This window comes from Oreochromis niloticus, linkage group LG14, assembly GCF_001858045.2.
Source record: "Oreochromis niloticus isolate F11D_XX linkage group LG14, O_niloticus_UMD_NMBU, whole genome shotgun sequence".
In the NCBI taxonomy this organism is placed as follows: domain Eukaryota; kingdom Metazoa; phylum Chordata; class Actinopteri; order Cichliformes; family Cichlidae; genus Oreochromis; species Oreochromis niloticus.
In genome coordinates, this window is record NC_031979.2 from 37,618,950 (window position 1) to 37,645,387 (window position 26,438).

The 26,438-nt window shown below is 43.2% G+C and overlaps 2 protein-coding genes and 1 long non-coding RNA gene across 6 annotated transcripts; 2 read left to right on the forward strand and 1 right to left on the reverse strand.

The window, feature by feature from the left end:
* Positions 1-5,103: 5,103 nt before the first annotated feature.
* On the forward strand, positions 5,104-8,452 carry LOC112842062 (uncharacterized). The gene is made up of 2 exons (XR_003213655.1): positions 5,104-5,202; positions 7,449-8,452. It is a non-coding gene; the product is annotated as an uncharacterized LOC112842062 (long non-coding RNA).
* Positions 8,453-13,218: 4,766 nt separating this feature from the next.
* Positions 13,219-22,190, forward strand: chp2 (calcineurin-like EF-hand protein 2). Of its 3 annotated transcripts, XM_003448945.5 has the most exons (7): positions 13,224-13,382; positions 15,170-15,242; positions 19,295-19,375; positions 19,587-19,711; positions 19,789-19,850; positions 20,960-21,082; positions 21,315-22,020. In XM_003448945.5, exons 1-7 carry the CDS (start codon positions 13,316-13,318, stop codon positions 21,366-21,368), a joined length of 585 nt encoding a protein of 194 aa, XP_003448993.1. In that variant the 5' UTR covers positions 13,224-13,315; the 3' UTR covers positions 21,369-22,020. The 3 variants fall into 3 exon arrangements, with proteins under 3 accessions (XP_005474941.1, XP_003448993.1, XP_003448994.1); XM_005474884.4 differs by lacking the exon at positions 19,789-19,850 and having other exon boundaries at positions 13,219-13,382; positions 19,591-19,711; positions 21,315-22,190; XM_003448946.5 differs by lacking the exon at positions 19,295-19,375.
* On the reverse strand, positions 21,802-25,899 carry LOC100705074 (claudin-1). 2 transcript variants are annotated; one of them, XM_003448981.5, is made up of 6 exons: positions 25,743-25,899; positions 24,379-24,637; positions 23,758-23,922; positions 23,178-23,259; positions 22,773-22,886; positions 21,802-22,302 (listed from the first exon to the last, which is right to left on the reverse strand). In XM_003448981.5, exons 2-6 carry the CDS (start codon positions 24,593-24,595, stop codon positions 22,209-22,211), a joined length of 672 nt encoding a protein of 223 aa, XP_003449029.1. In that variant the 5' UTR covers positions 24,596-24,637; positions 25,743-25,899; the 3' UTR covers positions 21,802-22,208. The 2 variants fall into 2 exon arrangements, with proteins under 2 accessions (XP_003449029.1, XP_019223253.1); XM_019367708.2 differs by having other exon boundaries at positions 24,379-24,628; positions 25,743-25,897.
* Between the last annotated feature and the right edge of the window lie 539 nt (positions 25,900-26,438).

Consider the following 26,438-nt stretch of genomic DNA (forward strand, 5'->3'; position numbering starts at 1 on the left):
AACGGGAAGCTAAAATTCTTTTAGTTATTTTTGTCCAAAACCTTTTAAACACAATTTACAAACCCCAAATCTACATATTCTGTTGTTGTGTCGACATAGGTGAAATTGTGCTTTACAGAGTTATCGTATTCTTCGGAGGATAAGGCGCATTCGGCGAAACAAAACAGTCAGATAAGTCAAACTTTACTCAACTCATTCTTCTTGTTTCCTCCACTTCCATACCATTGATTCATTATAGTAAATTCTCTCACAGCTGCTCTATTCCCGTGTTGTTGCAGTATATTAATGACTAACCTGGTATTGTGGATGGATTATCTCAGTTGTTCTCCTGACTGAAGTTTGGTCCGTTTACAGCATCCTGCCATGCGATTGCATTTGTCTCTAACCATCGGGAACCCTCACGTTAACTTTTATCGAGTGGAAAAAAGTTAGCGTTCATCCTCCAGCTTCACTGTTTATGTTATACTAACATAGCTGTGTCGCTAGCGATCACGTAGCACATCATTATATACCAGCTAGCCCAACTTCAGTAACCCTACAAACGTCACTGCTGTTTAGTTTTCTGTCTTCATTTATGTTGGAAGTGATAGCAGAGCTGTACGTTTGAATGTTTCAGAAATCTCTCAGTCAGAACATGCTATATCATGTTTAGGTGGAAGCTAGCGAGCTAACTTCCTGCTAACTGCTAACTCTGTTGAATGTAATAAAGCCTGTTTTCATGGATGCCTGGATGTTAAACTTCGTAGTTACACCTGTTAAAGCAGCAACGCTGATCATTTTATTAAAGATGAAAGAATTTTTAACTCTCAGTGATGCCGCAGTGTTTGTTTGACTTTGGGAGCTGAAGATGACGGAGTTTAGGACCCAGATTACTCCGTGAGGCTCCTGACTACGGTAGCTGTAATACTCCGACAATCCATCAAGCAGTGCGGCTTCGTAGCTTAGCAAAGTCGTTCTAAAACATTTTTGACAGATTGCTGAGCGCCGTGTACCACATAAAATCGGTTCGAGGTCAGTAAGCACAACTAGAATTCATACATAAGGCGCGCTGTCGATTTTTGAGAAAATTAAAGCATTTTAAGTGCACCTTATAGTGCGGAAATACAGTATTAAATAACACGGTCAAAATGAAAACACGTGAATCAAGTAAAACAACACAAAACCAGTGTGGGTCAAGTTACTTGAAAATAGTAATTAGTTACTTATTACTGAAAGTAATCCCGTTATTTTACTGATTACTTATTTTCAAAAGTACTTAGTTACTTTTTAAAAACATGATACACAACCTGAATACGTAATAAAGCAATGGACCTTTCAGCCCAGTTCTATTTTTTCTGCATAATCCATCATATAAAATTGAATCAAATGAAAAAGTCTCTTTTTAAAACTTGTTTTATTAGTGTTAATCTTTTAATTTTATGCACACTGAATAAATCAAAAATTAAATTATATGCAACTGTCTTTGACTTGAAGAAATTGTTTAACATTTAAACATATTGTCTGCAGACTCCAGCATATAAAATAAAATAATGTTTTGCGTTTACACTCACTCTTTCAAATGGATGCAAGTAAAACACAGCGAAAACGAAAAAAATCGAAGATTCAGCAGCTCTTAAATCTATTGTCCGTGTTTAGCAGGAGTGGGGCGGGTGGAGGTTTGCCCACTGCGGTCATGTCAGTGGGGGGATCCGGGGGTTTCTCTGTGAATGTCACATTCCCATGCTCGGTGCTCGCTCAGAGTTGAAGTTTCATTTTTCTCTGTAGAAAGAAGTTTTCTTCCCACGCACAGTGTACAGCAGACGCTAATGTTTTTGTCACTTTTACAGAATCAAACTCACAGCTGCTTTTTAAAGAGGGTGGTAAGCTCTTCCACAGTTTTGGTGCTAAGGTTTGAAATTCCCAAGGTGAGTTCGGCCTCTCTGCCTATTCTGCTGCATATGAGAGGCAGTGATGGATGGACAACAGCCAAAATTAACACTGTTAGACTTACTGAAATGAATTCAGCCTCGAGACACTTTGTATTTATTCTTTATGGAGCTGAAATGCACCCAAATTTTAAAAACTAATTTCACCTGCATTCATTTAGAAAACAGAACCAAAAATCCCTCTCTGTGTTTTACATTTATAATTTATTTATAATAAAATGTCGTCAGAAAATCTGAATGTAAACGTTGACATCAAACTTGCAATCCAGAGTGAAATGTGTTGATTGTCTTTTCTAGCCGAAACCGAAATATAACAGCAGAGTTCATTTGTTTGTGATTTGTCGGGGGTTTTCTCGTCCCTCCAGTGGGCCAACTTCATGAGCATTCTGGTTCAAAGGCCGGTGAGTCACTGCCAGGCCAGCTTTTTTAAGAGAAAGGGAGGAAATCTGTATCAGATTAACTGGCAAGACACCCAAATTCTTTATCAGGGGTTTAACTCTGTACGTTCTTACAGTAAATCAAACAAACCTGTTTTAGGGATCGGCGAAACTGGAAACTCCCGATGAAGGGAGTGGTATATGTGATGTTGGCGGAGTCTTTGGGGTTTTCAGGTAAGAAAGTAAAGCCAGATCACAAGTAAGATATTCTAAGAGATGATTATCTGGTTTAGATGGACAGTATGTGCACTCAATGACTGGGAAACAGTCATGCAGGAAGAAGGGTGATGTTGCAGGAAACATGACTAAAATAACACAGCTATGTCAAAGGTAGCTCTGATGAATCTGGAGAGTTCTCTCTCTGTAGCTTTACAGATCTTTTTATCGTCTTTCAGCACTTTGTGTCAGTTCAGTGGTGAGACGTAACAGGGATGTGTTGTACTGGGTCCACGTCTTTTCAGTCCCATTTAATAACTTTCCTTCTCCTCGTGCAGCAGGTGGTTACACGTATGCAGACAATACCATCGTATTTATTTAACAGCAGCTCTCTGCATTCCTTCTACCGAGCTTCAGTTCTCAAGAGATGCAGATTTTTTCTAAATTAACAGCGTATTGCAACACAGCCTCATGTTAGAGGGCAAATTTTCCTCAGTGTATTACGGTAGAGTCTTTACCTTACAACACAAAGCACATGGAGGCAAATGTTTTTGTGATCTGGTGTAACGCTGAAGCGCCAAGGAGCGGAGGCATTGAAGGTGTATGACCATCCAAAGTAACAGACAGGCAGGGTGGAGTGGGTGGAGACGAGGTGGCAGAAGGATTAAAAGGGAAGGTTTAAAAGATGGTAGTGAAACCTGCTGTGATGTGTGGTTTGGAGACGGTGGCGCTGACACAAAGACAGATATTAAGATTGAGTGCGATGGACAGCATTAAAAATTGAAGGGGCGGCTCAGTTTGGGCAGTTTGGAGTCAGAGAATCAAGGGTGAGATGGTTTCGACGTGCAGAGGTCAAAGGATGCTGAATATGGACCTGATCCTGATCCATATTCAACATCCTTTTTTCATGGATCCTCCTCCTTTTGGAGCGTAATGTAAACATAAAGATATTCATGACAACTTGATGTTTGTAAGTTTTTATTATTAATCCTTTATTTATCAAGATTAAAAATCTAATTTCCAAGAGAAACCTGGCATCATAGCTGCAAAAGTCAAAAACACAGGCACCACACTTTTTCTTTCCTCTTCTGATTTTAGTTCTATTTACATGTTCAAAATAAACTATTGTGTCTATATCTATGCAGAGGGCTGGTGTGATGATCGCGTGATAGGGAGACGGCAGCAGATGATCTGCTCTACAAAATTTCCAAAGATAGCTTCCAGAAGAAGAAGCGGCGAAAGACACAATTGGCTGCAAAACTGGTTTGAAGTGCTTAAATTTAAGTGAAAACGTGTTCAAAATTCAAACTAAAAAGTAAAAATGCAAAACACAAAAGTTCAAAGAGCGTGTGAGCCACTTTGTACCTGCAGCTTGTTGCCTAAACGCTCCATCATGAGCAGCTTCTGCAGCAATCAAAACTTGGGATGTAATATGAATAAGACACGAAGCTAATAGGATGACTACAGGAGGATGTTCTTTAAACAGCGCGATCACAGAATTACAGTGACAGCGTGTAACCGGGTCAGTCTGATGCTCTGACGTGGTGGTTCCTCTCACTTGCTAAACTTCAGTGTTCGTGAGGTGACTTTTTACCTTGTTTGGACTGTTTCCTTCTGGTGTGAGTCACTGAGAGCTGTTTACCTACAGAACTCCAGCTGAATCTGGACTGAGGTCAGTCTGAACTGAAACAGAAACAATGCACAGCAATCAGTCATGTAGTGGTGAACGATCCGCTTTCTCTTTGTTCACGATCCTTTCATCGCTTTGTTGTTTCACATGAATTGTGATTAATGGACGACAATCAAGAAGAGGTAGAAAAACACTTTAATTACTTGATGTTCAGCTTTGCTGTTTATACCTCAGGCCTGCACACTAATAGAATGGACACATTTTACACTTTCCACATTATCTTCAAAGACCATGTTTTTCCTGACCCTGCCCTGAGTGCCTGACTGCGGCTCATCCAGAGGAAACTCAGTAGGTTGGGTTGCTAAACAAAAACATGAGGTGCTTTCAGACTCCATGAACTTTTTCATAATTCTTTGAACTACTGGAGGAAGTACCATGTCCTTTATGTGTCCACCCTGCAGGAACTAGGAACTTGTGTTTTTTCTTTTCAAGTTTGAGGGTGAGAAGGTGAGACGAGGCAAACCTCTGAGTAAAGATAAACTTCCTCCAAACCTAATTCATCCCTTCCACCTCCCTCCCTCTCCAACTGTCTTATGGAGATCAGATCATGGTTCTTCTCAAACTTAACAGTAAAAAAACAGAAGCTTTACTCGTTGGCACAGCCTCTACCTTAACCAAATCTCGCAGTTTCTCCATTAATATTGAAAATTCCCCCATCCTTGCATCCTTGCTAAGTCCCTCCACAAACTTCAAAATCTTCAGAATCCTGCAGCTCGGGTCATAACTCGAGCTTAAGAGACCATATCACCCCAATTCTTCAACAGCTTCACTGGTTGCCCATAGAAGCCAGGATAAACTTTAAAATCTTAGTTCTGGTTGTATTTTGCTGTTTTTTGTATTTTAATGGATTAGAATCTATTTTAATCTACTGTTTTATTGATGTCTTTTTCTCTTTGTAAGGTGTAGGAATGTGCCATAGTTCATGAAGGAAGATAAAGGCCTTGACACAGAGATCTACTTTCCCCCTCAACGGTACCTGCCGTCAGAGCTGCAGGTAAACAGGTCTGACGTGCATGAAAACAGTAAATGTCAGACGCATTCCAGCCTGACAGCTGAAAGCACGACACTCAGAAAACAGGCTTTGGGCCTGCTGGTGTTTTGGGACTCTCGTCTTTCCTGCATGCCTCACTTCCCTGGCCTGTGTTCCCTCTGCAGGTAGCCTTATACCTGCAAAACATTAACCGCTGTACCTGCCACATACCACCTCGTAAAAATCTGCCCTTTCACTCCAGAAACATCAAACAGCGGGGAAATCCTTAATCCTGGGATTAGTAACCCGTGATACTGCCTTACTGGTTCTTTTCCTTCTTAAAGATCACTGCGGTTATTCGCTGGCAGAAATGTCATTGGAGAGATCATTGGAAGGAATTGAACACGACTTATTGATATACAGAATTCAGTTAAGCTGTTTGGCGATTAGACTCCGATGGCAGCAGAACAGAATCCCAGCAGGAAGAGGGATTAGGGCACAACCCCCTGGAGTTTAGGCTGGTGGTGGAGGTGGAGGTGGAGGTGGAGATGGACGCTTGGATGGAGCCTCAGTAACACGGGGAGGAGGTGGTGTGCACAAATTAGAGTCTGAAAGGGAAAATGATGGAGAGCACTGATTTAAACCACATAAAGTGGTGGCTGATTGGCCTGAAGAAGGTGGCAGAAAAATGACTGGAGTAGAGCAGTGATGCTGCAATGAGAGCGTGGGAAAGTGGAAGTGATGTAGATCTTAGATTAACCACCGAACACCTGGAAAGCAGACAGATGTGAGACTGCAGATCTTGTTTTTTAAATTTGCACATGAGCTCAAATAAACCGTCAGAGATCCTCCAGCATCACTGGCAAAGCCTGAAAGTCCACAGCACGGCCTGCAGACACCGGGACAAAGAAAAGCATGTTTGTTTTTGTTTGAAGACTTCAGAGATCTGTACACCATCAACGGCCTGACACTGCCGGCATTCCTGATTTCCATCACATCTCAGTTTCCATCGCAGTGCTGCCTGCAGAGCCAAAGGTCACAGATCTCCAAAACTGTCCGTTGCCCACAGAGATTTCTCCAGATTTCTGAATCTTTTGATGCTTTTATGTGCTGCAGTCCTCACAATTTTATGTTGAGCAACATTATTCCAGGTTGGCGAACCTCCTAAAAACTCATCTCACTGATCTGCTGTTAATTAAACTCATTAGTTACCAAATGTTCCTCCAGCTCTTTATTTTTCCAGCCTTTTGTTCTTTCAGTCGCACCTTTTATGAGATGTGTTGCTGTCATCAAATTCAGTGATGCATTTTCTCATTTGATACATTTTCTGTGCTACTGGGAACAAAATACTGTTTATGAGACTGAGAAATCACTGCCTTGCCTTATTTTTTACATTTATAATTTTACACAGCATCGCAAATATCTGAAATTTTGGACAGCACACGAGTGACAAATCCAAAATGTATTTTGATATTAATGTTTAATGTGACAGAAGTCTGATTGGCGTCTCTTTTTTAGCTCAGCCTCGCAGACCAGAAACCGAGGCTGAGGTCACGCCGTTTACAGGATTTCAGTCACTTCAGATCAGACGTTCCAAATGTGAAACTGAACGTTCATCACTTGAATATCAGGTTAAATCACTGCTAAATCTAATACAGCGAAGGGTTTTACCAGAAACACTCGGTATTCCGCTCTTACATAACTGGCAGATGTGTATGAGTACACAGGTGACACGGGGAATACCTGATGCCAGACGCGGTACAGGAAGTGAATGGGCGGAGCTCCGTGTGAGTCACAAATCTGATTGTTTTCTTGTGTAAACATGAAGTCAGTTCAGTACAGTGGTTTCCTGTGCAGAGACGGAAACAGGCGGCGGGGAAGTACCGCACTCTCACTCCGGCCTCGCTCTGATTACGATACCACCGATACCACACACACACACACACACACACACACACACATAGTACTACTGTACATGACCTACACACCAACCCTCATGTGCCCTGCTGCTGATGTACGATCAGAGCCGAGTCTCATCCCAAACCTCATCGTCACGTAGAGTACCAGAATCGGCTTCACCTGTATCACTGTTCGGTCCCAACAAAGGAGCAAACACAGATTATTGGATCAGACTCCAGGACTGGTTGTACTGGTCAGCTCCCAGTGTGACTGCTGGAGCTGAAAATATTCTCCTTAAAACGTTCATTTTTTTTCCTTGGAGAAAAGTATGCGAGGAATGTAATTATATAACTGTGCCCTTGTTTCTGCAGACAAATGAGAGGTGACGCTCGGCGGTCCAGCTTCTACCAGGAGACAGACAGACGGAGAGGAGGAGGAGGAAGATCCCACTGAGCCCACGCCGGCCTGTAATGAGACCCAACATCCTGCCTGTTGCACTGATTCCTTTACAAACTTTAACCTGCACAAGCACATCAGCAGTCCTGAAAACAGCTTGCTGAGAGCAAAAAGACCATCAGTGCAAAATATTCATGCATTTGAAAAGCAGGAAATCACATTCCTGCTCCCCAGAGGATCAAACATTTAGACTTTAATGACCCCGTAAGACTCCAAGAATAGTTTTTATGCTCTGTGTCATTTAAATTGATTTGTTTGGTGAGAACATGGATGGTTTTAGGCCTCAGGGTTTGTGTTTTGACCTACCATGCTTGCATAGAAGCCTTCATATAAAAAATTAACTGGCTAAGTTTTAACATGGAGGTCTGTGGGGACTGAGTCACTGCTGGAGCCTCCAACAGTGAGCAGTTTGGCTCCTGCTGCTGTGCAAGGTTACACCTGTTTAATACCTGAGGCTAAAAGCACACCTCAGGTGTGTGAGGTAATGAGGAACAGCGTCTGCAGAGTGTCATTAAATCTGCTTCTATTTTAATATTCACTGGATTTTTACCTTTGTTGGCTTCTCGGCAGCTTCTGTGTGCTCACTGCCAGTGGGCAGTCGAGGGAGTTAAACAGGGTCAAAGTTCACTGAACCAGGAAAACTTCATTCATTTCCTGCTGGAATTCTGCCAACACACACACACACACTGACATGCTTTCGGTTTCATTGTTTGTGACAGTCGGGACAAAAACCCAGCGAGGCACAGCAGAGCTGTGGCTCTGTTGGCCTGTTCCTCTCACATCCATCCACACCTGTCAGTCAGTGCACCTGTCAGTCAGCCGGAGTGGGCGGGGTCAGACTTCATGTCCTTCCAGGAGTTTTCTTCCACTGCATATGAGCTGTAGTTTGTCTCCCACTGCTCCTTTGTTATAAACAAAAGTCGAGGTGTCTGATTGGCCCGTCGTACACTCACAAATCCTCGCTGTGATTTTGCTCAAAGAGCCACAGATGTAGTGTTTGATCACGAGCAGCCAGAGCGCACAGCCTTTCACAGCACACAGCAGGATAGGAGGGGAAAAAGCCAGCGTCATGCTGGCGCTGCATGCTGACAGCATTGGCGGTCGTCCAGCATGATGCAACCGTTACAGTAAAAAATCCTAATCGAATTTCACCTGCAAAGACAAACCTTTAGTTACTGTTTCTGAAACCTCCAGGCAGCTTTCATCTCAAACAACGTCAGACAGATCATCATTCACTCTGCAGGTTTTCTAGGTTGGGTCAAATATTTTCCACTGTTGTTTGTGTTGCAACCACATAGACTGTATGTAAAAGATGGATGTAGCCACCTGTTGGCGTGAGGATGTTTCAAAGCCTTGCTGTTGGACCGCCGTGTTGGTTTTTTGAAGCGACTGTATTTGACCAACAGCAACGATCAAACTTCCTGCAGCCATGAACTTTACAGGTAACAACATGCACCTGTCAGTGAAAGCAGCCACGCCCCTTAACTAAAATCCAGATAGAGCTGACACGAAGGATTAAACTGTCCACAGACCAAACCGTTTCTGTATCAGGCGTTAAACATGTAAAACTTTAACATGGGAGTCTATGGGGCCTCTGCTGGACATCAGAGGAACTGCAGTTTTTACACTTACCTAAACTATCACCTCGATTTTAAAAGCACAAAGGCAGATGCTTGGTCATGTTTTGCTTTTGAGTGATTTTCTGCTGGTTTTGCTTTGTTTTTGGAAGTTTTGTCTCCTTTTGTGTCTTTGTAGCTTTGTTGTTGTACTCATTATATCATCATGTGTCTCTTTTCAGCTCTTTTTGCATCTGATTGGTGACATTTTTTTCAGTGTTTATTGACTTCTTGAGAAATTTAGTCCCAAGTGGTAGTTTGTGGCTTTTCTAAACCCTTTTTGTGGTTTTGAATCCATGTTAGTGGTTTTATGTCATCTTGAGTCATTTCCTGGTGGTTGTTTCTCTTTTAGTTATGTCGGGTTTTGTAACTGTTTGTGATTTTGAGTCATTTTGTGGAGGTTTTGTGCTTCTTTGTGATTTTGTTAGTCATTGTTTTGTTGCTTTTCCTGTAACTGTGTTGGCAGGTGAATAAGTGGTGAAATGACACCTACGAGTTCCCTGTGACTGCTGCGGCATGCGGCCTATTGTTTAGTCTGTCATCCAAGTACTCGCCCACGTGTCGCTTGTCACCGCATAACCAACATACCTGTGCTTTCATTTCCAAGCTTGGAAAAACCAAATCTCAGAGAGCAACAGATGAAGAAAGGGTGCGGATTATGGGAAATGGAGATCGTTGGCTGGCTCGATGCCCCGATGAAACCATTTTTATTACAATGACACACGTCTCAGAAAGCACATCTTGTAAATAAGAGAATGAAAATTTGCTAGCTTTTTGTTCTTATAAGGTAATGCTGGAGTTGGACAGGCTCAGGATGGATGTAAAATATATATTACAGAGTGAGTCGCTACTATAAATACATGATAAATCTACAACATAAGCATCTAAGAGTGGAAACGATCACTCACAAGTCATCAGCCAGAAAGCATCTAATGAATATTCATCCTTTCTGACTTTAACGGGACTGTGATGAAGGAGCTGACGCTTTCCCACAAACTTCTATCCTCCCAAGAACCGAGGAAAAAAAGTATCTTCCATTTGAACTGTTGTTGTGGTTTCCTTCCTCTTTGGAGCTAACAAAGGCCCAAACACATGACATATCACTGAAAGCCCAGGATGTCCTCTATCAAGCACATCATGAGTTAGCAGAGCAGCTCAAATAAGTCAAAAGCTATACCAAAAACAAATGTCCATCACAGAGGACATGGATGAACAGGCTGGGTCTCAGGAGGCTGTGCAACCGTGAGTGTTTTTGCACCCAGACGAGTCGCCCCCTGCTGGTCGTTTAATTGCATCAGTATTCTACAAGTTGATGAAATGGTCTGAGTTAAATAAACAGAGTGAAAAGGACTGGATCTGCACGGATCTATGCAGTGATGCTACGCATGTTGTATCATGCGTATATCTACGTTTTATATGGATTCATGTATGTTTTAAGTTCTTGCAGTCCCTGTTTAGAAAGTAATGACTGGCTGAGAGTGACGTGAAAACACTGCACACAGTGCATCTGTGCCGCAGGCGCAATAAACCCAGCCGTAGAGCTGAGTGGGCACCAGTGCAGGACCGATGTGTTTCCTGAATTTACTGGGAGCCGAGGAAGGTTTTGACACATTGCTCCGACGATGAAGGAAGCACTGAAGCAGAAGTGTGATTACTGAGTCTGTTGGGCGAGTACATCACTGGCCACCTTACTGAAGGATAAAGCCTTGGACTGTGTTTGAGATTCATCATTAATATGATCACGTCAGGGTTTTATTCCTGAATTTGGCTGCAGTGCTCCTGAGTGACACTGGGCAATTTTAGTGAGAACGTCTTTGCCAAGACAAGTTTAACCAAACTGACACATGGGCCATGTGACGGGACAGGATTTATGGTTTGTGCATATTCTGCAGTTCACACCTTTTGACTGACAGAAAGCAACAACTGATAAACAGAACTGATAAGTCAATTTTATGTGTTGCCAGGAAAGACTGAAAACTGAAAACTCTCTGATAGCCGGCCAAAAAAAGCTCAACTGTGTCAAAGTCCGGAGGGAGAAGCTGAATTATTTCTGATAAACCATCAGAGTGCTGCACTGCTGGTAATAGCATCTAAATGCGCCACAAACAAACACACTTAAAGCTGCTTTGGGGCCACTAGGAGGCAGCAGGACCCTCTGTGAAGCTCCTGTTATCGATTTATCTTTGATAAGCTTTTTTCCCACGTGCTCAGATGCTCAGTGTGCACTCCTTCAGGTCTGTCTGCTGTTCTGATATGTTCAGAGGAAAACCCCACACCTTCACACATCCGATTACTGTACTTTCCCTGCAGTCGCTTCAGCTGGCAGTTGAAACTCGGCTCTCTTTCATTCTGAACATGACTGATTCTGTCACTTTTCCTGTGAGTGCACTGTGAGGTCTTCCAAGAATATTCCTGCCCGTGTTTCTCTGATGAGCCTTTCACTTCTCCTTCACGACTGGAACTCAGATGTTAAAAGCTCAACAAACAGGAGAAAAAAATCTGTCTGAAAGTCAGAACTCGCTCAGAGGACGAGTTTAAACTCAAAGATCACCTGTGGCAGCAGCCGCCCTGCGCCTTCTCCTCAGTAATGCATCTGCACCATCATCATTCCTCACATCCTCTAATCACCAAGATTAAAATCAAGTTAAAGAGTTTTCACTCAGGGGAGATGCACAGGGTCAGGTGAGGTCAGGTGAGGTCATGATGGGGCGTCTGCAGCAGCACAATTTTTTTTAAAGTTCTGTTTCGACTTTCAGACACTTTTCTCTGAGTTTTGTGTCATTTTGGAAAAGAAACAGTGAAAAAAAGATTAAATATGTACAGTTAGAATTCTAAATACAGTTTACACATATAACCTGAAATCAAATCTGATTACAGTTACATTACAAGGTGTCATAAGATGTATCTAATACTCCTTCTCACACAGTCTCAGCATGCACTCTGAAGAAACCTGAATCTGCAGACTGATGACCTGCATGAGCAGAAAGTCCAGCCACTCGGTGGATGTGAGCGCGCTCTTGCTGTGCACATATATGTGGAAACTGCTCCATCTAGTGTTCATTAATGGAGCGACGTGTTCATTCGGTTTGAAGTTCAGAGCAGCCCGTTTCCCTAAAAGCTGTGAAGCAGCTTTCGCAGAGTTAGCTTGGAGCGGTGTGTAGGACCAGACTGACTCCTTCCTGCAGCCTCAGCCTCACAGAGCAGAGTCTTTGTCTCCGTCACACTTTGCAGACTTGCTTACATTTGATTCCATGACACAAAAATGACACCAACATTATCTGCAACTGTATGCACATCTGAGCAGCAGCGGTTACTCGACACCATTTGTACCCATTTTTTTCAGGGTCCTGGTGAGGACAGAAGTCTTTGCGAGGTCTGGAGGTGGTTCCCAGATTATGTTTTTGTGACAGCCAAACAAAACCCTGTGAGATAACGGTTTCTTCTTGCTGTACATATCAGTGCTTTGTATGCAACTGCCCCCCCCCTTCAGGAAATACTTGTAAACCAAACATCCCCTCTGGGAGACGACTGGCTTACTCAAACAGAGTTCAGGGTTTAAAGCAGAAACACTGTTTGTTGGATTGTGTGAAACAACAGACACGAACAGTTAGAGCCATGAAACTGTTTGTCAGTAGCTTTTGAGCCTCTGACTGTGTATATTCATAAACACTTAATGCAGTACTTTGGTTAAACCCCATGAATTAAAACTAAGAGTCTTCTTTTCAATCACATGTTGGTGATTTGATATAAAATCCACTGTGCTGGTGTCCTGTGACATGTCGGTGGGCCCTTTAGTGTTTGAAAAGCACTGCTGTCTTTGTGGAACTGGACTCCAGGGGGAGGACGTCTGTGAGGCTGCAGGAGGGGAGGCGTGGGTCATTTTAAAGCCGTCACATATCTCTGAAATAATCCTCAATCGTTCAAACTAAATTTGCTCTTGATCTCCTGCAGCAGTTATCTCTCACAGCAGACGTACGGTGGATGTGTTTATGGACCTCCCATTGGTCAGAGCGTGGTTCTTGGCGAGCGGTGATTGGCTGGTCTGTATGTCAGCAGTGGGAGCGAGCGTACGCCTCGGTCAGAGCAGAGAGCATACAGAGATAAAGTCATCGAGCTTGAATTGCAGCAGCTGAAATTTCGGTTTACGCAGCGACACCAGCAGCGGGATGGGCTCCAGCAGCTCCAGCAGGAACAAAATCCCCAACGCCCAGGAGCTCATGGACCAAACTGGATGTGAGTGTTTCCTCCTTTGAAACATCTGAAGCAAGTTTGAGGAAAACTAGAGAGGAGAGAACTGACGAGCCTGGGATAAAGTTTACAGCAGTGAAAAGTCTTTAATATCTCAGGTTTTGTATGAGGACTTTTCACAACATGTATGTACAGCCACTCGTTGACAGGCAGCTGAGATATTAAACACAGCTGACCAGCTGTGATCAACCTGTAATTACAAGCACAGCTCAAAAATAGTTTGATGTCCAAAGAAATTCAGATTTTATTCATAACAGAACATGATGATGATGGCAATGATGGCAGCGACACATCTGTAAAAGTAGGACAGGTCCATGTTTGCTCTGTAACATCAGTCTGTGATGGTCTGATGGGGGATTCCAGCTGCTCAGCAGTCCTGGCTCTGCTTCGTCCTCATGTTGCTTTCTTGATGCTCCAGAAGTTGTGAGCTGGTCAGAGGTCTGGACTGCAGGCGGGCCGGTTCAGTGGCCGGACTCTGCTCCTCTGAAGCCGTGAGGCTGGAATAGACGCAGTCTGTTGTTCAGCGTCGTCCTGCTCAAACACAAAGGCCTTCATGAGAAACATCTGCATGGAGCAGATGTTGCTCTCCAACCTGTTTATACCTTTTAGCACTGATGGAGCCTTTCCAGATGTGCCAGCTGTCAGTTCCTCGAACACTGACGCCCGCGTACCTGAGTCCTGTCGCTGTCCACGTCCATTCCTCCATGACCACAGTCTATTAATCTGAACTATGAAGAATTAAAGCAGTTCTGAATGCAAAGAAGTACCAGCGAGGTGTACCCCTAACAACGAGTCCGCAGAATGTAAACTTCAGGATGTGAAACATTTTCCTTCTTTTAACCATAAATTTAAGCAGAAAATCGTTTCAGGGGCTCTAAAGGTGCTGATCGTAAAATCTGCAGCTTCATTGAAAGCTCAGCGGTGTTACGACTCTGAGCTTTTTCACCTGCCCAGTTTAAGATTTCTCTACAGTGCTGAATTTAAGTCAGCAGAATTCAGACCAATATTTACTGTAATGTTAAATGTGTGAGCTTGTGTACTGCACACCTCATACATATATTACACACTTAAATGTCCTGTTCTCTCTCTGTGTGTGTGTGTGTGTGTGTGTGTGTGTGTGTGTGTGTGTGTGTGTGTGTGTGTTTACTTGTATTTCTGACATTGTGGAGACACATGTGACTCATTCAAACAGTGAGGACTCAGCTTCACATTCAGCTTTCATTTAAGACTGTAAAGGTGACAGGTGTGAGTTGTTGCTGTTTCCCGTGTGTGAACTCATCGTCGGCTGTTTGTCTGCGTTTCTGTGGCAACACCCTAACTGTCCTCGCTGATAAGGACACTGTGGATGCGGCCGGGCAGATAAACACAACTGTGCTATGTTATCCTCAATGGCTGATTAAGCCCAGATGAAACATTAGTTTTTCATAATAAGAAATATAATTATATATAATTATTATTTCTTTTACTTTGGGACCATAAACTATTAGTTTTTGATCTTTTCTTTTTGGTTTCCTTTATTTGAATTTCTTCTCCATTAATTTTGATGTCACAGGATTTCTGCTCAAACCTGTTCGACCCATTTGAGCGATTATATTATATATATAATATATGCATACCCTGGATACTGCAAACGAACCTCTGGTATATTTGAAGTATCTCCATACAAGTTACTGTTGAAGACAGTCATACTTCTTCCCTCAGCTAGTATTTACAAAGACCGACTGAGCTGCTAATGTTTAATCTGTCTAAAGAACAAATCTTGTCTGTTTCAGTCTCGTCTGCTCATCTCCTCCGTCTGTACGACAGGTTTGAGTGTCTGGACAGAGACAACAGAGGATACCTCAGGTCTGTGGATGCACTGCTCATAATCATCATCCATCCTAATAACAATTATTATGTTTTTTTGGAGAGTTTGTTTGTTTCCCCAAACAACATCCCAGAACGAAATAAGCCTGAAGATGAGTTTATTTTGTTTTATCCATCTGCATCAGAACAGAAATATGTAATACTCCTGTAGCAGCGCTCCTCTCAGTCTCACAATTATGGGAAAACGTGAAGGTGAAGAAACGTGAAGAAAGAGTTATTCAAGATACTTTAAACACTTAACTTAAAACAAAACAAAACAAAAAAACTTTGCAAAGTTCCCAAAGATGCTTCTAGACAACACACCTGCTGAAACGCTGTGTGACCTGGTCAAAGACCAGACAAACTTCATCAGATCACTCTGAGAAACAGGAAGTTGGAGGACTCGATCGAAACAAGTTCAGCACCTTCATCTTCAGGATCTCTTTCCCTGATGTGTCCAAACATCAGCGGTCACACAAAGTGTCAACAGGATGAATTCAGGTTTCCTAGAGTCACTGTTGTGACTGTGTCAGGTAACTCTTTAATGTCTAAGTTATTGCTGCTGGCTCCAAAGTCCGAAGCCCAACCCTGTGTTTTGGCTGAGGTTTGGGATCATCACTGATGAAGACAGACAGTTATACTTTTATTTCATTTCAGCTTTTTTGTTTAGCTTCAGGTAGTTTCCAGAACAGGTTTTATTCTTTCAGTTTAGATTTCATTGTTTCAAAATGTTTACTTTTAGTGTTATTAATGTTAGTTTTAGTCTTTTTAATTCCTAATGTAATGAGGGCGTACGTGAGAGGCACGATTTAGGAAAATCAGTCCAGAAATGATAAAACTATATAACCTTTTGTCCTGAGGACATTCAGACAAGCAGTGATAACATTTAATCAAAGTCTAAAACTTTTTCTCTATCTGTAGTTTATTTTCTAAGTTCATGAAATCCTTTCAGGTAGTTTGTTTAAGTCTAGTTTAAAATGTTTTTTCACATCTAGTTTTGATCTTTAGTCTAGTTTGAGTTAACTATGTGTAACTATGTGTAACTATGTGTAACGATGTGTGTATCTTAAAAACTTACTGCTCTCAGAGCCTCGAGCTGCTGACCATTAAAGTCAGGCCTTTTTACCTCCCGAGGGAGTTCAGCTCAGTTCTCCTCTCAGCTGTTTACATTCCACCACACGCTGATAAAGCTACGGCTATGGACGAACTGTATGACATCATCACTGGACTTGAGAACAAAAATCCAGAAGCTGCCTTTATTGTGCTGGGAGACTTCAACAGAGCCAACATGAAGAAGGTTCTCCCCAAATACTATCAGCACATCTCCTTCCCCACAAGAGGTGATCAAACACTGGACCATTGTTACACTCCATTCAAAGAGTGCTACAAACCCCTCCCCCGCCCAGCTTTTGGTAAGGCAGACCATTGTTCCATTCTGCTGCTGCCTGCATACAGACAAAGACTAAAACAGGAAAAACCAGCTTCCAGGGTTATTTACAAATGGGACAGTGAGGCTGAGGAGGTCCTGCAGGACTGCTTTGAGACAACTGACTGGCAGATATTTGTGGATGCAGCTGATGGCAACATCAATGAACTCACAGACTCTGTCATTGGATATATTGGAAAGTGCATGGATGATATCATCACAAAAACCACTGTCCGCATATACCCAAATCAGAAACCCTGGGTAAATAAAGACGTTCGCGCCAAGCTAAAAGTGCGGACCTCTGCCTTTAACTCCGGGGATGCTGATGCATATAAAGCAGCCAGGTATGACCTCCGTAAGTCCATAAAAAAGGCCAGAAAGGACTACAGGGACAAAATGGAGTCCAGCTACCACAGCTTTGACACCAGGCGACTGTGGAATGGACTGCGCTGCATCACTGACTACAAGAAGGCCAACACAGTCAGTGTCCAGCCCACTGCATCTCTCGCAGACGAGCTTAACAACTTCTATGCTCGTTTTGATGCAGACAACAGAGAGCAGATCCTCTACCCTCGGGAGGACAGTGAGGCTGCAACTTTAACTCTGAAAACAGAAGCTGTGAGATGGACCTTTAAAAAGGTCAATCCTCACAAAGCTCCAGGACCGGACGGCATCCCAGGCCGGCTACTCAGAGTGTGTGCAGACGAGCTGGCAGAGGTGTTCACCAACATCTTCAACCTCTCCCTGAGGCAGTCAGTGGTCCCCACGTCCCTCAAAGCATCCACCATCATTCCCGTTCCCAAAAAATCAGTGGTCTCCTGTCTGAATGACTACCGTCCTGTTGCACTGACATCCGTCATCATGAAGTGCCTGGAGCGGCTGGTCAAAGGTCACATCTGCTCCTCCCTCCCTGACACACTGGACCCTCTTCAGTTTGCCTATCGGACAAACAGAGCCACAGAGGATGCCATCGCCCTGGCAACACACACCACCCTCACTCACCTGGAGAAAGGGAATACATATGCAAGAATGCTCTTCATCGACTACAGCTCGGCATTTAACACCATCATCCCCTCAAAACTTGCCACGAAGCTCGTCGACCTTGGGCTGGGAACACCGATCTGCAGATGGATTCTAAACTTCCTCACAAACAGGCCCCAGGTGGTGAGAGTTGGTAAGCACACTTCCTCATCACTCATCCTTAACACAGGTACGCCACAGGGTTGTGTGCTTAGCCCCCTCCTATATTCCCTGTTCACACACGACTGTGTTGCTAAACATGAGTCCAACATCATCATCAAGTTTGCTGATGACACAACCATCATAGGCCTCATCACAGGTAATGATGAGACGGCCTATAGAGAGGAGGTGATGGCACTGTACGAGTGGTGCCTGGAAAATAACCTGACTCTCAACATCAGCAAAACTAGAGAAATGATAGTGGACTACCGGAAACGACCAGTCAGGGAACACCAGCCCATCCACATCAACAGTGTCAAGGTCGAAAGGGTCAGCAGCTTCAAGTTCCTTGGAGTCAACATCACTGAGGACTTCTCCTGGACCCTTCACACAGACACTGCTATCAGGAAAGCTCGCCAGCGGCTTTACTTCCTGAGGAGGCTGAGGAGGTTTGGCATGAACGCCAGCATCATCTCAAATTTCTACAGGTGTGCAATCGAGAGCTTGCTGACGAGCTGCATCACAGTTTGGTACGGAAGCTGCTCTGCCAGCAGCCGTAAATCACTACAGAGGGTGGTGAAGGCAGCAGAGCACATCACTGGCACGAGGCTTCCTGCCATTCAGGACATTTATCACCAGCGATGCCTCCGTAAAGCACACAGCATCATCAAGGACCACAGCCACCCAGCACATCAGCTGTTCTCCTTGTTACCATCTGGCAGACGTTACAGGAGTCTGTCTGCTCGGACTACAAGACTTAAAAACAGTTTTTACCACCAAGCCATACGACACATCAACCACAACACTTAAACACACACAACACAGCACTCAGAAGCTACCCTGCAGCTTCACAAGTACTCTGTTTAATCTGCACTGGTCACTTCACTTTATTGTTATTGATATTTATATTTAAAAAGTGCAATACTGTAATTTTCTGCTGCTCATTCCTGTGCAATATCCCATCTGCCCTCCCGTCATATTTCTTTTCAAGATTTTCTTATTTAATCACTAGTGTACATATATTTATATTTATAGATACATATATATTTAGTCATCTTTTCTCTTTTACCATGTCTCTCTAATATTTTGTTCTTTACTATTTTTCTATTTGTTATTTTATTTTATTATATTATATTTTATTATATTTTTTCCTACTGTATCATGCTGCTGAGAGACCGCTGCTCGTCAAACACATTTCATTGCGATGTTGACCCTGTGCTAACTTGCATATGACAAATAAAACTGAAAACTGAAAACTATTTGCTTTAATATGACCACTCTTAAACATCATGCAGGCTGAAAGTAAAACGTTTCCTGAAAAACAAACAGGTCATGTATTGATGTCATTTCTTTATAAAAATATAAGGATTTAAAACAAACCCTGTGAGACTCTGATGGACGTCAGTGTCCCAAAGCCTCTGACTGTCTGTCTCCTTCTGTGTCGCAGCCCTGACGATTTTGAAGCAGTTGGAGGTTTGGCCATGAACCCCATCGGAGGCAGAATCATAGATGCCTTTTTCTCTTCGGGGTACGGCAGCCTGCTGTTATCAGAGGAATCACTTGTTTCTGTAATGACAGAGCATGGCCTACGTTTTATTCTAAGGACTTTTACGTAAACTAATTTGAGTTGCAGAGGTCTAGACTTGACTGCAGTACTGTTTGACAACCACTGGTCAGGTGTGTTGACACTGCGAACGGTAAACAGGAAGTATTTCTCTTCAGCACGTCTTTCTCTCCAGACAGGATACTGTGGACTTTTCCTCCTTTGTCCGGATTCTGGCTCATTTCCGTCCAACTGACAGAAACCGAAACAAAGAAGGAACACAGCAAGAGCTCCCCAACAGCAGGACCAGGAAGCTCAAATGTGAGTCCGGGTCACTTAGTTTTGTCTTTTATTTTATTTTTGCGTCGAATAAAGAAAATAATGTAGGAGCTGCTCAGTTGCCTTTCAGCTGTATGATCTGGACCGAGATGGGAAGATTTCCAGAGAGGAGCTTCTTCAGGTCTGTATCCACTTATTTGTTACACTTTGACAGTTTTAATTTCTTCTCCTCATCGCTGACAAGTTCATAGTTCCTTCCCATGCACAGAGACTCTCCTGTGCAGTCCGTCTTTGGTGGGTGGGGGTCTCAGTCAGGACTTCATTGTTTGGCACAAATTACACACCTGCAACGAGGACGCAGGAGCCCATACTCCCATTTGACTAAGATCAATGGTTTTTGCATGGCTGCAGAATGAAGGCAACTTACATAAGTATTTTTATTTAACTGAAAGAAAACATTATCGAGCCCCTCCTACAGTATAAAGCTTGACCACTGGGGTGATTATCATTTTAGAAAATTTGTTTGAAGAAGAAGAAGTAGCAGGTACTTTCCAAAGTGCTTCCCACAGCAGATGGATCCACGTGTGGATTTGGGACTGGCTCTAGAGGAAAACAGTAGCTTGGCCCTGCTCCTGTAATTGAGCTGGGGGGGTTTTTGTATGTGAGGTGAATGCGTTAACCATTACACCATGGTTTAAATACAAATGGAAAAATTTGAGGTGTTTTTGTGCTCAGTGAACATTTTTGCTCTCGAAGAAATCCTCTGTGGCGTTAAGCTAGTTTTAGTTTTCTAGAATCAGAAAAATAATCGTGTGTCATCTGCATAGAAAGGTCCACCACTCGCATGTTCTTTAGTTCTGCAGAAAAACGGGTCTCAGAGAGGATTTCGATCAGCATCGTTGGTACATTATTAATACTTCTCCAAAAGTTGAATCTGTTCATCTGGACGTAGCGTTTTGTGGGAGAAACGTTTCATCACTCATCCAACTGACTTCTTCAGTCTCAGCTGACTGCAGGTTTCCTGGAGTCAGCTGGTCAGAAGGAACTGACCTCACAGCCCATTGTTCCTTCAGTGGGCTGGTTTCAGTCATTATGCAAATGTACTGTTTATAAGGTTTGGGGAAACCTGCAGTCAGCTGAGACTGAAGAAGTCACTTGGATGAGTGATGAAACGTTTCTCCCACAAAACGCTACGTCCAGATGAACAGATTCAACTTTTGGAGATTTACTTTCCTGGATGATTGAGAATGCATCAAGAAATTATTAATACTTGTGTTCTGCGTCCTTCAGGTTCTGCGGGCGATGCTGGGGCTGCAGGTGACGGAGGAGCAGCTGCAGAGCATAGCTGAGCGAGCCATTCAGGAGGCCGACCTCGACAAAGATGATGCCATCTCCTTTGACGAGTTCAAAAAGGTGAGACTCTTACCTGCTTAATGCTGCATCTGATCAAAAATCTGGGCTCTAATTCACACAAATACAATAATAAACACATAAAATATACTGTCTGTGGTGGTTCAAACATCTCTCAAAGCTCACACGTGATTTAGGACCAGAATTTATTTCTGTTTGAGAAACAGAAGAAGAAGAAGGGACTTTCTTCAAATCAAATTTATTTAAAAAATTATTGTATTCATTTATTTTTCAGTCACTGGAGAAAGTGGACATTGATACCAAGATGAGTATCGGCTTCCTGAAATAAAGACACAACCTGCTAAGAATTTACATCAGCATAAAGATCCCAGTAAGGAACATCTGCAGTTTGAGATCAGCTCTTCAAACCAAACTGGAGATCTGGTGGATAAACTGCTGTTACTCCTGTGCACGCTGGGCTGGAGCTGGATTTGTAGTGTTCATCAGCGCTCCCGTGAGCCAGCATGCACAAAAGCAGCACAGACCCTAAATGCAGTGCAGTCACGCACCTGAACACACATGCGACATGTTAACAGTCTTAATAAGGGAAAAATAAAGTTTTCTTAAAACCTTTTAATGGATCGTTTTATTTAACGTTAACATGTTTGTTCATCAGTGATGTCATGAATCTAAAGGCAGAATATGTCAGTAAATTTCTGAGCTCTAGCTTTGTGTGCATTAATAGACATCTTTATTCTCTCAGTTTCATTTCATAACACGTGTTTCTTTCTCTGCAACGTCACATTTGGAAAATGCACAAAGATCTGTCAGCATGATTGGTTAGATGATAACCTTTCCCCTCTTTAATATCCTAAAAAAGGTAAACTGAAGTTAACTAAAGAAAAGCAAAAGTGTGAAATTAAGTCAAACATACAGGTAAATGTGATTAATAAAAGTAAAATGTAAATGAACCACAAAGCGTTTTAATTGAAACAGCAAAACCTAATAAATAAATTGATCTGTTGCGAAGTTCTGAGAACGATTCCCTGTGGCGCCCTCTCTTGGACATACTTGGTACTGCAGGGCCACACCGATTCAGGAGACGTTTCATTTGCAGCGTGATTCTGAGGTGATTCCATGTTTCAGAAAACAGCACGAGCATAACGAAGGACGGTGGAGGTCGGTCGGTTCAGACATAAGCCTTGGAGCCGCTGGCGTCTGAGGCCGGAGCTGCTCTGTAGATGCTCTGACCTTGGCCGGTGGTGGAGTAGTACGAAAACTGCCTACAGTGGATCAGATGGACGTTAGAGGGCGGAGCAACAGCTCAGCGATGAACATAAAACAGATTTGCTCACCAACTTTTTAAACTTTATATATACTTTATATAATCAGACTTGTGATTGTCAGCTCGTCTGTTACTTGAAGTGCTCTGACCTGCACAAAAGCTTCACTAATATGCAAAACCCCGGCATAAAAACATCACTTACTGAACACTCTTTGCAGTGTTTCATTTTCTTTCTTTTTGTCAATTATCTTTATGATAATATAGATTCAGAACTAAGTGGCAACATCTGTACAATGAATCCTGCAGTTCCTCTAACGTCCACCAGAGGCTTCAGCAGGGAGTCCCATAGACTCCCATGTTAAAATGACCAACTTTACTTTAGAAATAAGCATGTTTACAGCCTGCAACAAACTTAGAATTGGTTACTGAGCAGTAAATAAGGAGACCATGATGGGTGTGTATGTTTACCGAGCAGGTGGGGTGGAGGGAGTAGTCTTACTGGAGCAGCAAAGCATAGATCCTCCCAGTATGGCCAGACCAGCGGCGGCCCAGCCCAGATACAGACCAGTACCCAGCTCGAACCTGCAGCACAAACAAAGATTCAGCAGCAGGAACATACACATTCACACACACACACACTCGTTTTCATATCTTAGTGAGGACATTGACATGATGCCTAATCCAGGGCTGTCTTCAAACTTGTGTGGACCTTGATTTTGGTCCTCATAACGGCTGTTGGTCCCCACAAGTATGATAAACTTCCAATTTTTGGTCCCCACAAAGATATGTCAACGGTCTCAACACACACACACACAGCAGTGTGTGTGTGTGTGTGTGTGTGTGTGTGTGTGTGTGTGTGTGTGTGTGACTCACCGGACTCCTCCGTAGAGCGGGTCGTAGAAGTCGTTGATGACTCTGGCAGCGTACCAGGACACGGCGACCAGAGTGAAGAGACCTGAAGAAAAACACAGAAGCTCAGGATTCAGTTTCCAGCTGCATGAACCGCGGCGCCAAATGTTAAAAGATCATTACACACTTTCCAGTGTCTCTATAGATCCCAGAACTTTGCAAAAGCCTCATTTTAATCTCAATATTTTTTACATGTTTGTTTTCAGTTAAATCAGGAATAAAGATTATTCCATCCTGAATACTGATGTGCACAGGCAGCGATATCTGTTCTCTAAATATCACCATTTCTTCTTTGACAAAGAAACACTCCCAGGGAAGCCGGCAGATCTGATCACAACACGAACACTGACTCTACGTCATTATCATTTACATGTTCTGTCTACGTCGACATTTCCTGTACGACAGCCATAATAGAGTTTGAAAAAAGTGAAATTGCAGCTTCCAGCTTTGTGCAGGTTTAACTCCTGGAAGGAGAAACAAAACGAAAATGCTGCTTTTTTACAGGTTTTAGGTTTTTTTCTGCTCCAGTCCCAAAGCCTCGTACCCGACAGGATGAAGAGGATCCCTCCGCTCAGGATGATCTTGGCTTTGACCTGCTCGGGCGTTCTGCCGAGTTTGGTGCATTTGAGTCCCAGCACGGAGACGATGATGGAGGTCAGACCGAAGAGCAGGGACAGGATCATCAGAGCCCTGCAGGTCTGCAGGTGAGCTGCAAAAGCATCATTACAGGTAAATGAACATGTTCCTCGTGATGCAAAACTGTGATCGTACAGCTTTACCATGGCAGTTTTTGCAGATGTCTTTTCCCTTTTTATAAATCCAGTTTATCTTGTGGGAACAAGCTATCATCTAGTTCCCACAACATTAAGCAACATTGTCCTCATGAGACTCATTAAAGGGCCTGTTTGCATAAGTTCATGAACAAGCTGTTATTTTGTTTGGGCAGCAAAAGATAAGAACTCACTATAAATAAGATATTTGAGCTCTCTTATTTCTGTCTCAGCTCTCAGGCAGAAAAAGAAATGAGTTTTTTCCCAAAACTAATGATCTCATAAATTAATGAAAAATAATTCTGTCCTTGCTGTGGACTTTTTCCTGTGCTCCGATTGAGCCGTCATCGTAACTCCATAATGGCTGCTGATGACTATGAAGCAGCCGTCCTCACCCGACAGTCCCAGCACCGTCTTGAACTTGCTGCACTGGATGGACCCCATCGAGGTGGCAGCGCAGCTCATCCACAGGCCCTCGAACTGCCACTGGCTGGTGGTGACAGACTCCGACTGACTCCTCATCTTCCACACCTGATTGGAGGTACAGCTGGACTGCAGACACCAGGACACCACGCCCAGAAACAGACCCACAATCTGCAGGCCCACCGCCATTCTGCTCAGCTTCCCCACACACACCTGGAACACCTGGAACACCTGGAAACACAGATGACTTTGAAGAAGCAGGAGGCACGAGCTGCTTTCTCCACATCCAGCTCACAAACCAATCAACATGTTGTGATTTTGTGGAGTTCCTCAGGGCTCTGTTCTCGGTCCACTATGTTTTTGGTTTACTTGGTACTCTCAGACACATTCTCTAACATGAAGAAAAAGGATGACGCCCTCGAGTGATATCTGACACTTCCATGTATCAGTGACTGAAATTAAGCTTTCTTATAATCTAAGTAGTATTAAATGTTATGTTTCATATTATTTTATACTTTTCAAGAACTCAGATAATATTCTGAGCTGATACTAAAGATATATGTGTTTTTTTCTATTTTCATTAACAGAACATAACACAGGAAAACAGCACTCGGGTCAGTTACGTGGACCAAAGTCCAAAGAGCAGCTTTGACTTCTGTGTTTACAAAGTTTACTCTGAGCTGTGTCTGCAGCACGGAGAGCAAATCACCGCTGGTGGACGTGGTACACGAGGTCACTGTGGGAAGTTTCGAACCAGTTTGTAAAACACAAACTCAAATGCTGGCAGTTGACCTCAAAGTTAACTACGATTTTCATCTCAGTGTGACTCCATAACACGTGTAACAGGATTTCATCAGTGCTTATAATAAAAGTATCGCTGTTGGGACATTGTGTGATATACACTTGTTGGCCACTTTATTATGTACACCTTGCTAGTACGGGTTGGACAACCTTTTTCCTTCAGAACTGTTTTCGTTCTTCGTGTCTCAGATTCAGCGAGGTGCTGGAAACATTCCTCTGAGATGTTACATCCATGATGTGAATCTCACATTCCCCCACAACCCAAAGGTGCTCTGCTGGATTGAGATCTGGTGACTGTAGAGGCCATTTGAGTTCAAGAAACTAATTTCATGGAGATGAACAAAGAGGACGTATCCGTCCCAGCAGAGTGTGCATCCACACTATCGTGTTTTCATTTAAAAATAGGATCTCCCACAGAGACGTGAAGCTCTGTTTCACCCATACAGTCTAAACGCACATGTCACCTGAGCCAGTTGTTAAACGCTAAAGTGCAGCTAAAGGTTTGACGGCTGGAGTCTGATGGATCGGTTCTTACCGTCGGCACAGGTTTGGAGGTTGTGGCGAGGTCTTCTCCTGGGTTTGCGTCTCTGCAGACGTTGCTCAGGTTGTGTCTGCAATGTGAAGCGCGGCGGTTTGAAGCGGGTCTGATCCTCTGAGGTCTGCTGCTGCTCAGGGTCGATGAACTCTGGGAAAGGCCAAATCGTCTCTAAACACACATCAGTATCGACATTCAGGAATCCCAGAGTTTCACCTCCCCCCGTTTGTGATGAGCTGGTTTCAGCCGTCAAAAATAAAGCCCTGCTTCCAGGCAGAGGTGGGACAAAATATACCAAAAAAAGGAAATTTGTGGTTTAAAAGTCCTTCAGAGCCTTTTTATTAAACTGAAAACAGCATGTTTCCTAATCTGCTGCAGCAGCTCTTCTCTCTGTAAGGCTTTGAGATAGAACAGGACCAACAGGAGGTGATCTTTTATCTTTTCCTTATTTTAGCAAGACGACGGCGAACAAGCTGCAGTGATTTTAACAGCAAATGTTCCCTCAGGAGGCCCAGAATGTTCACACAGATCATCTCGCGCCTCCTTTGTCGAGTGTTTGGTTTGAAAAGCTCCAAATGTTTTCAGCTGCTGACAGATCTGGAGTTTAATACTCCGATTCTCTGGATGTGGGAATGCTGTTTGTATGAAATAAGGAGAACCTCTGTGCTGCTCTAAATCCCTCACAGATCATTCAGC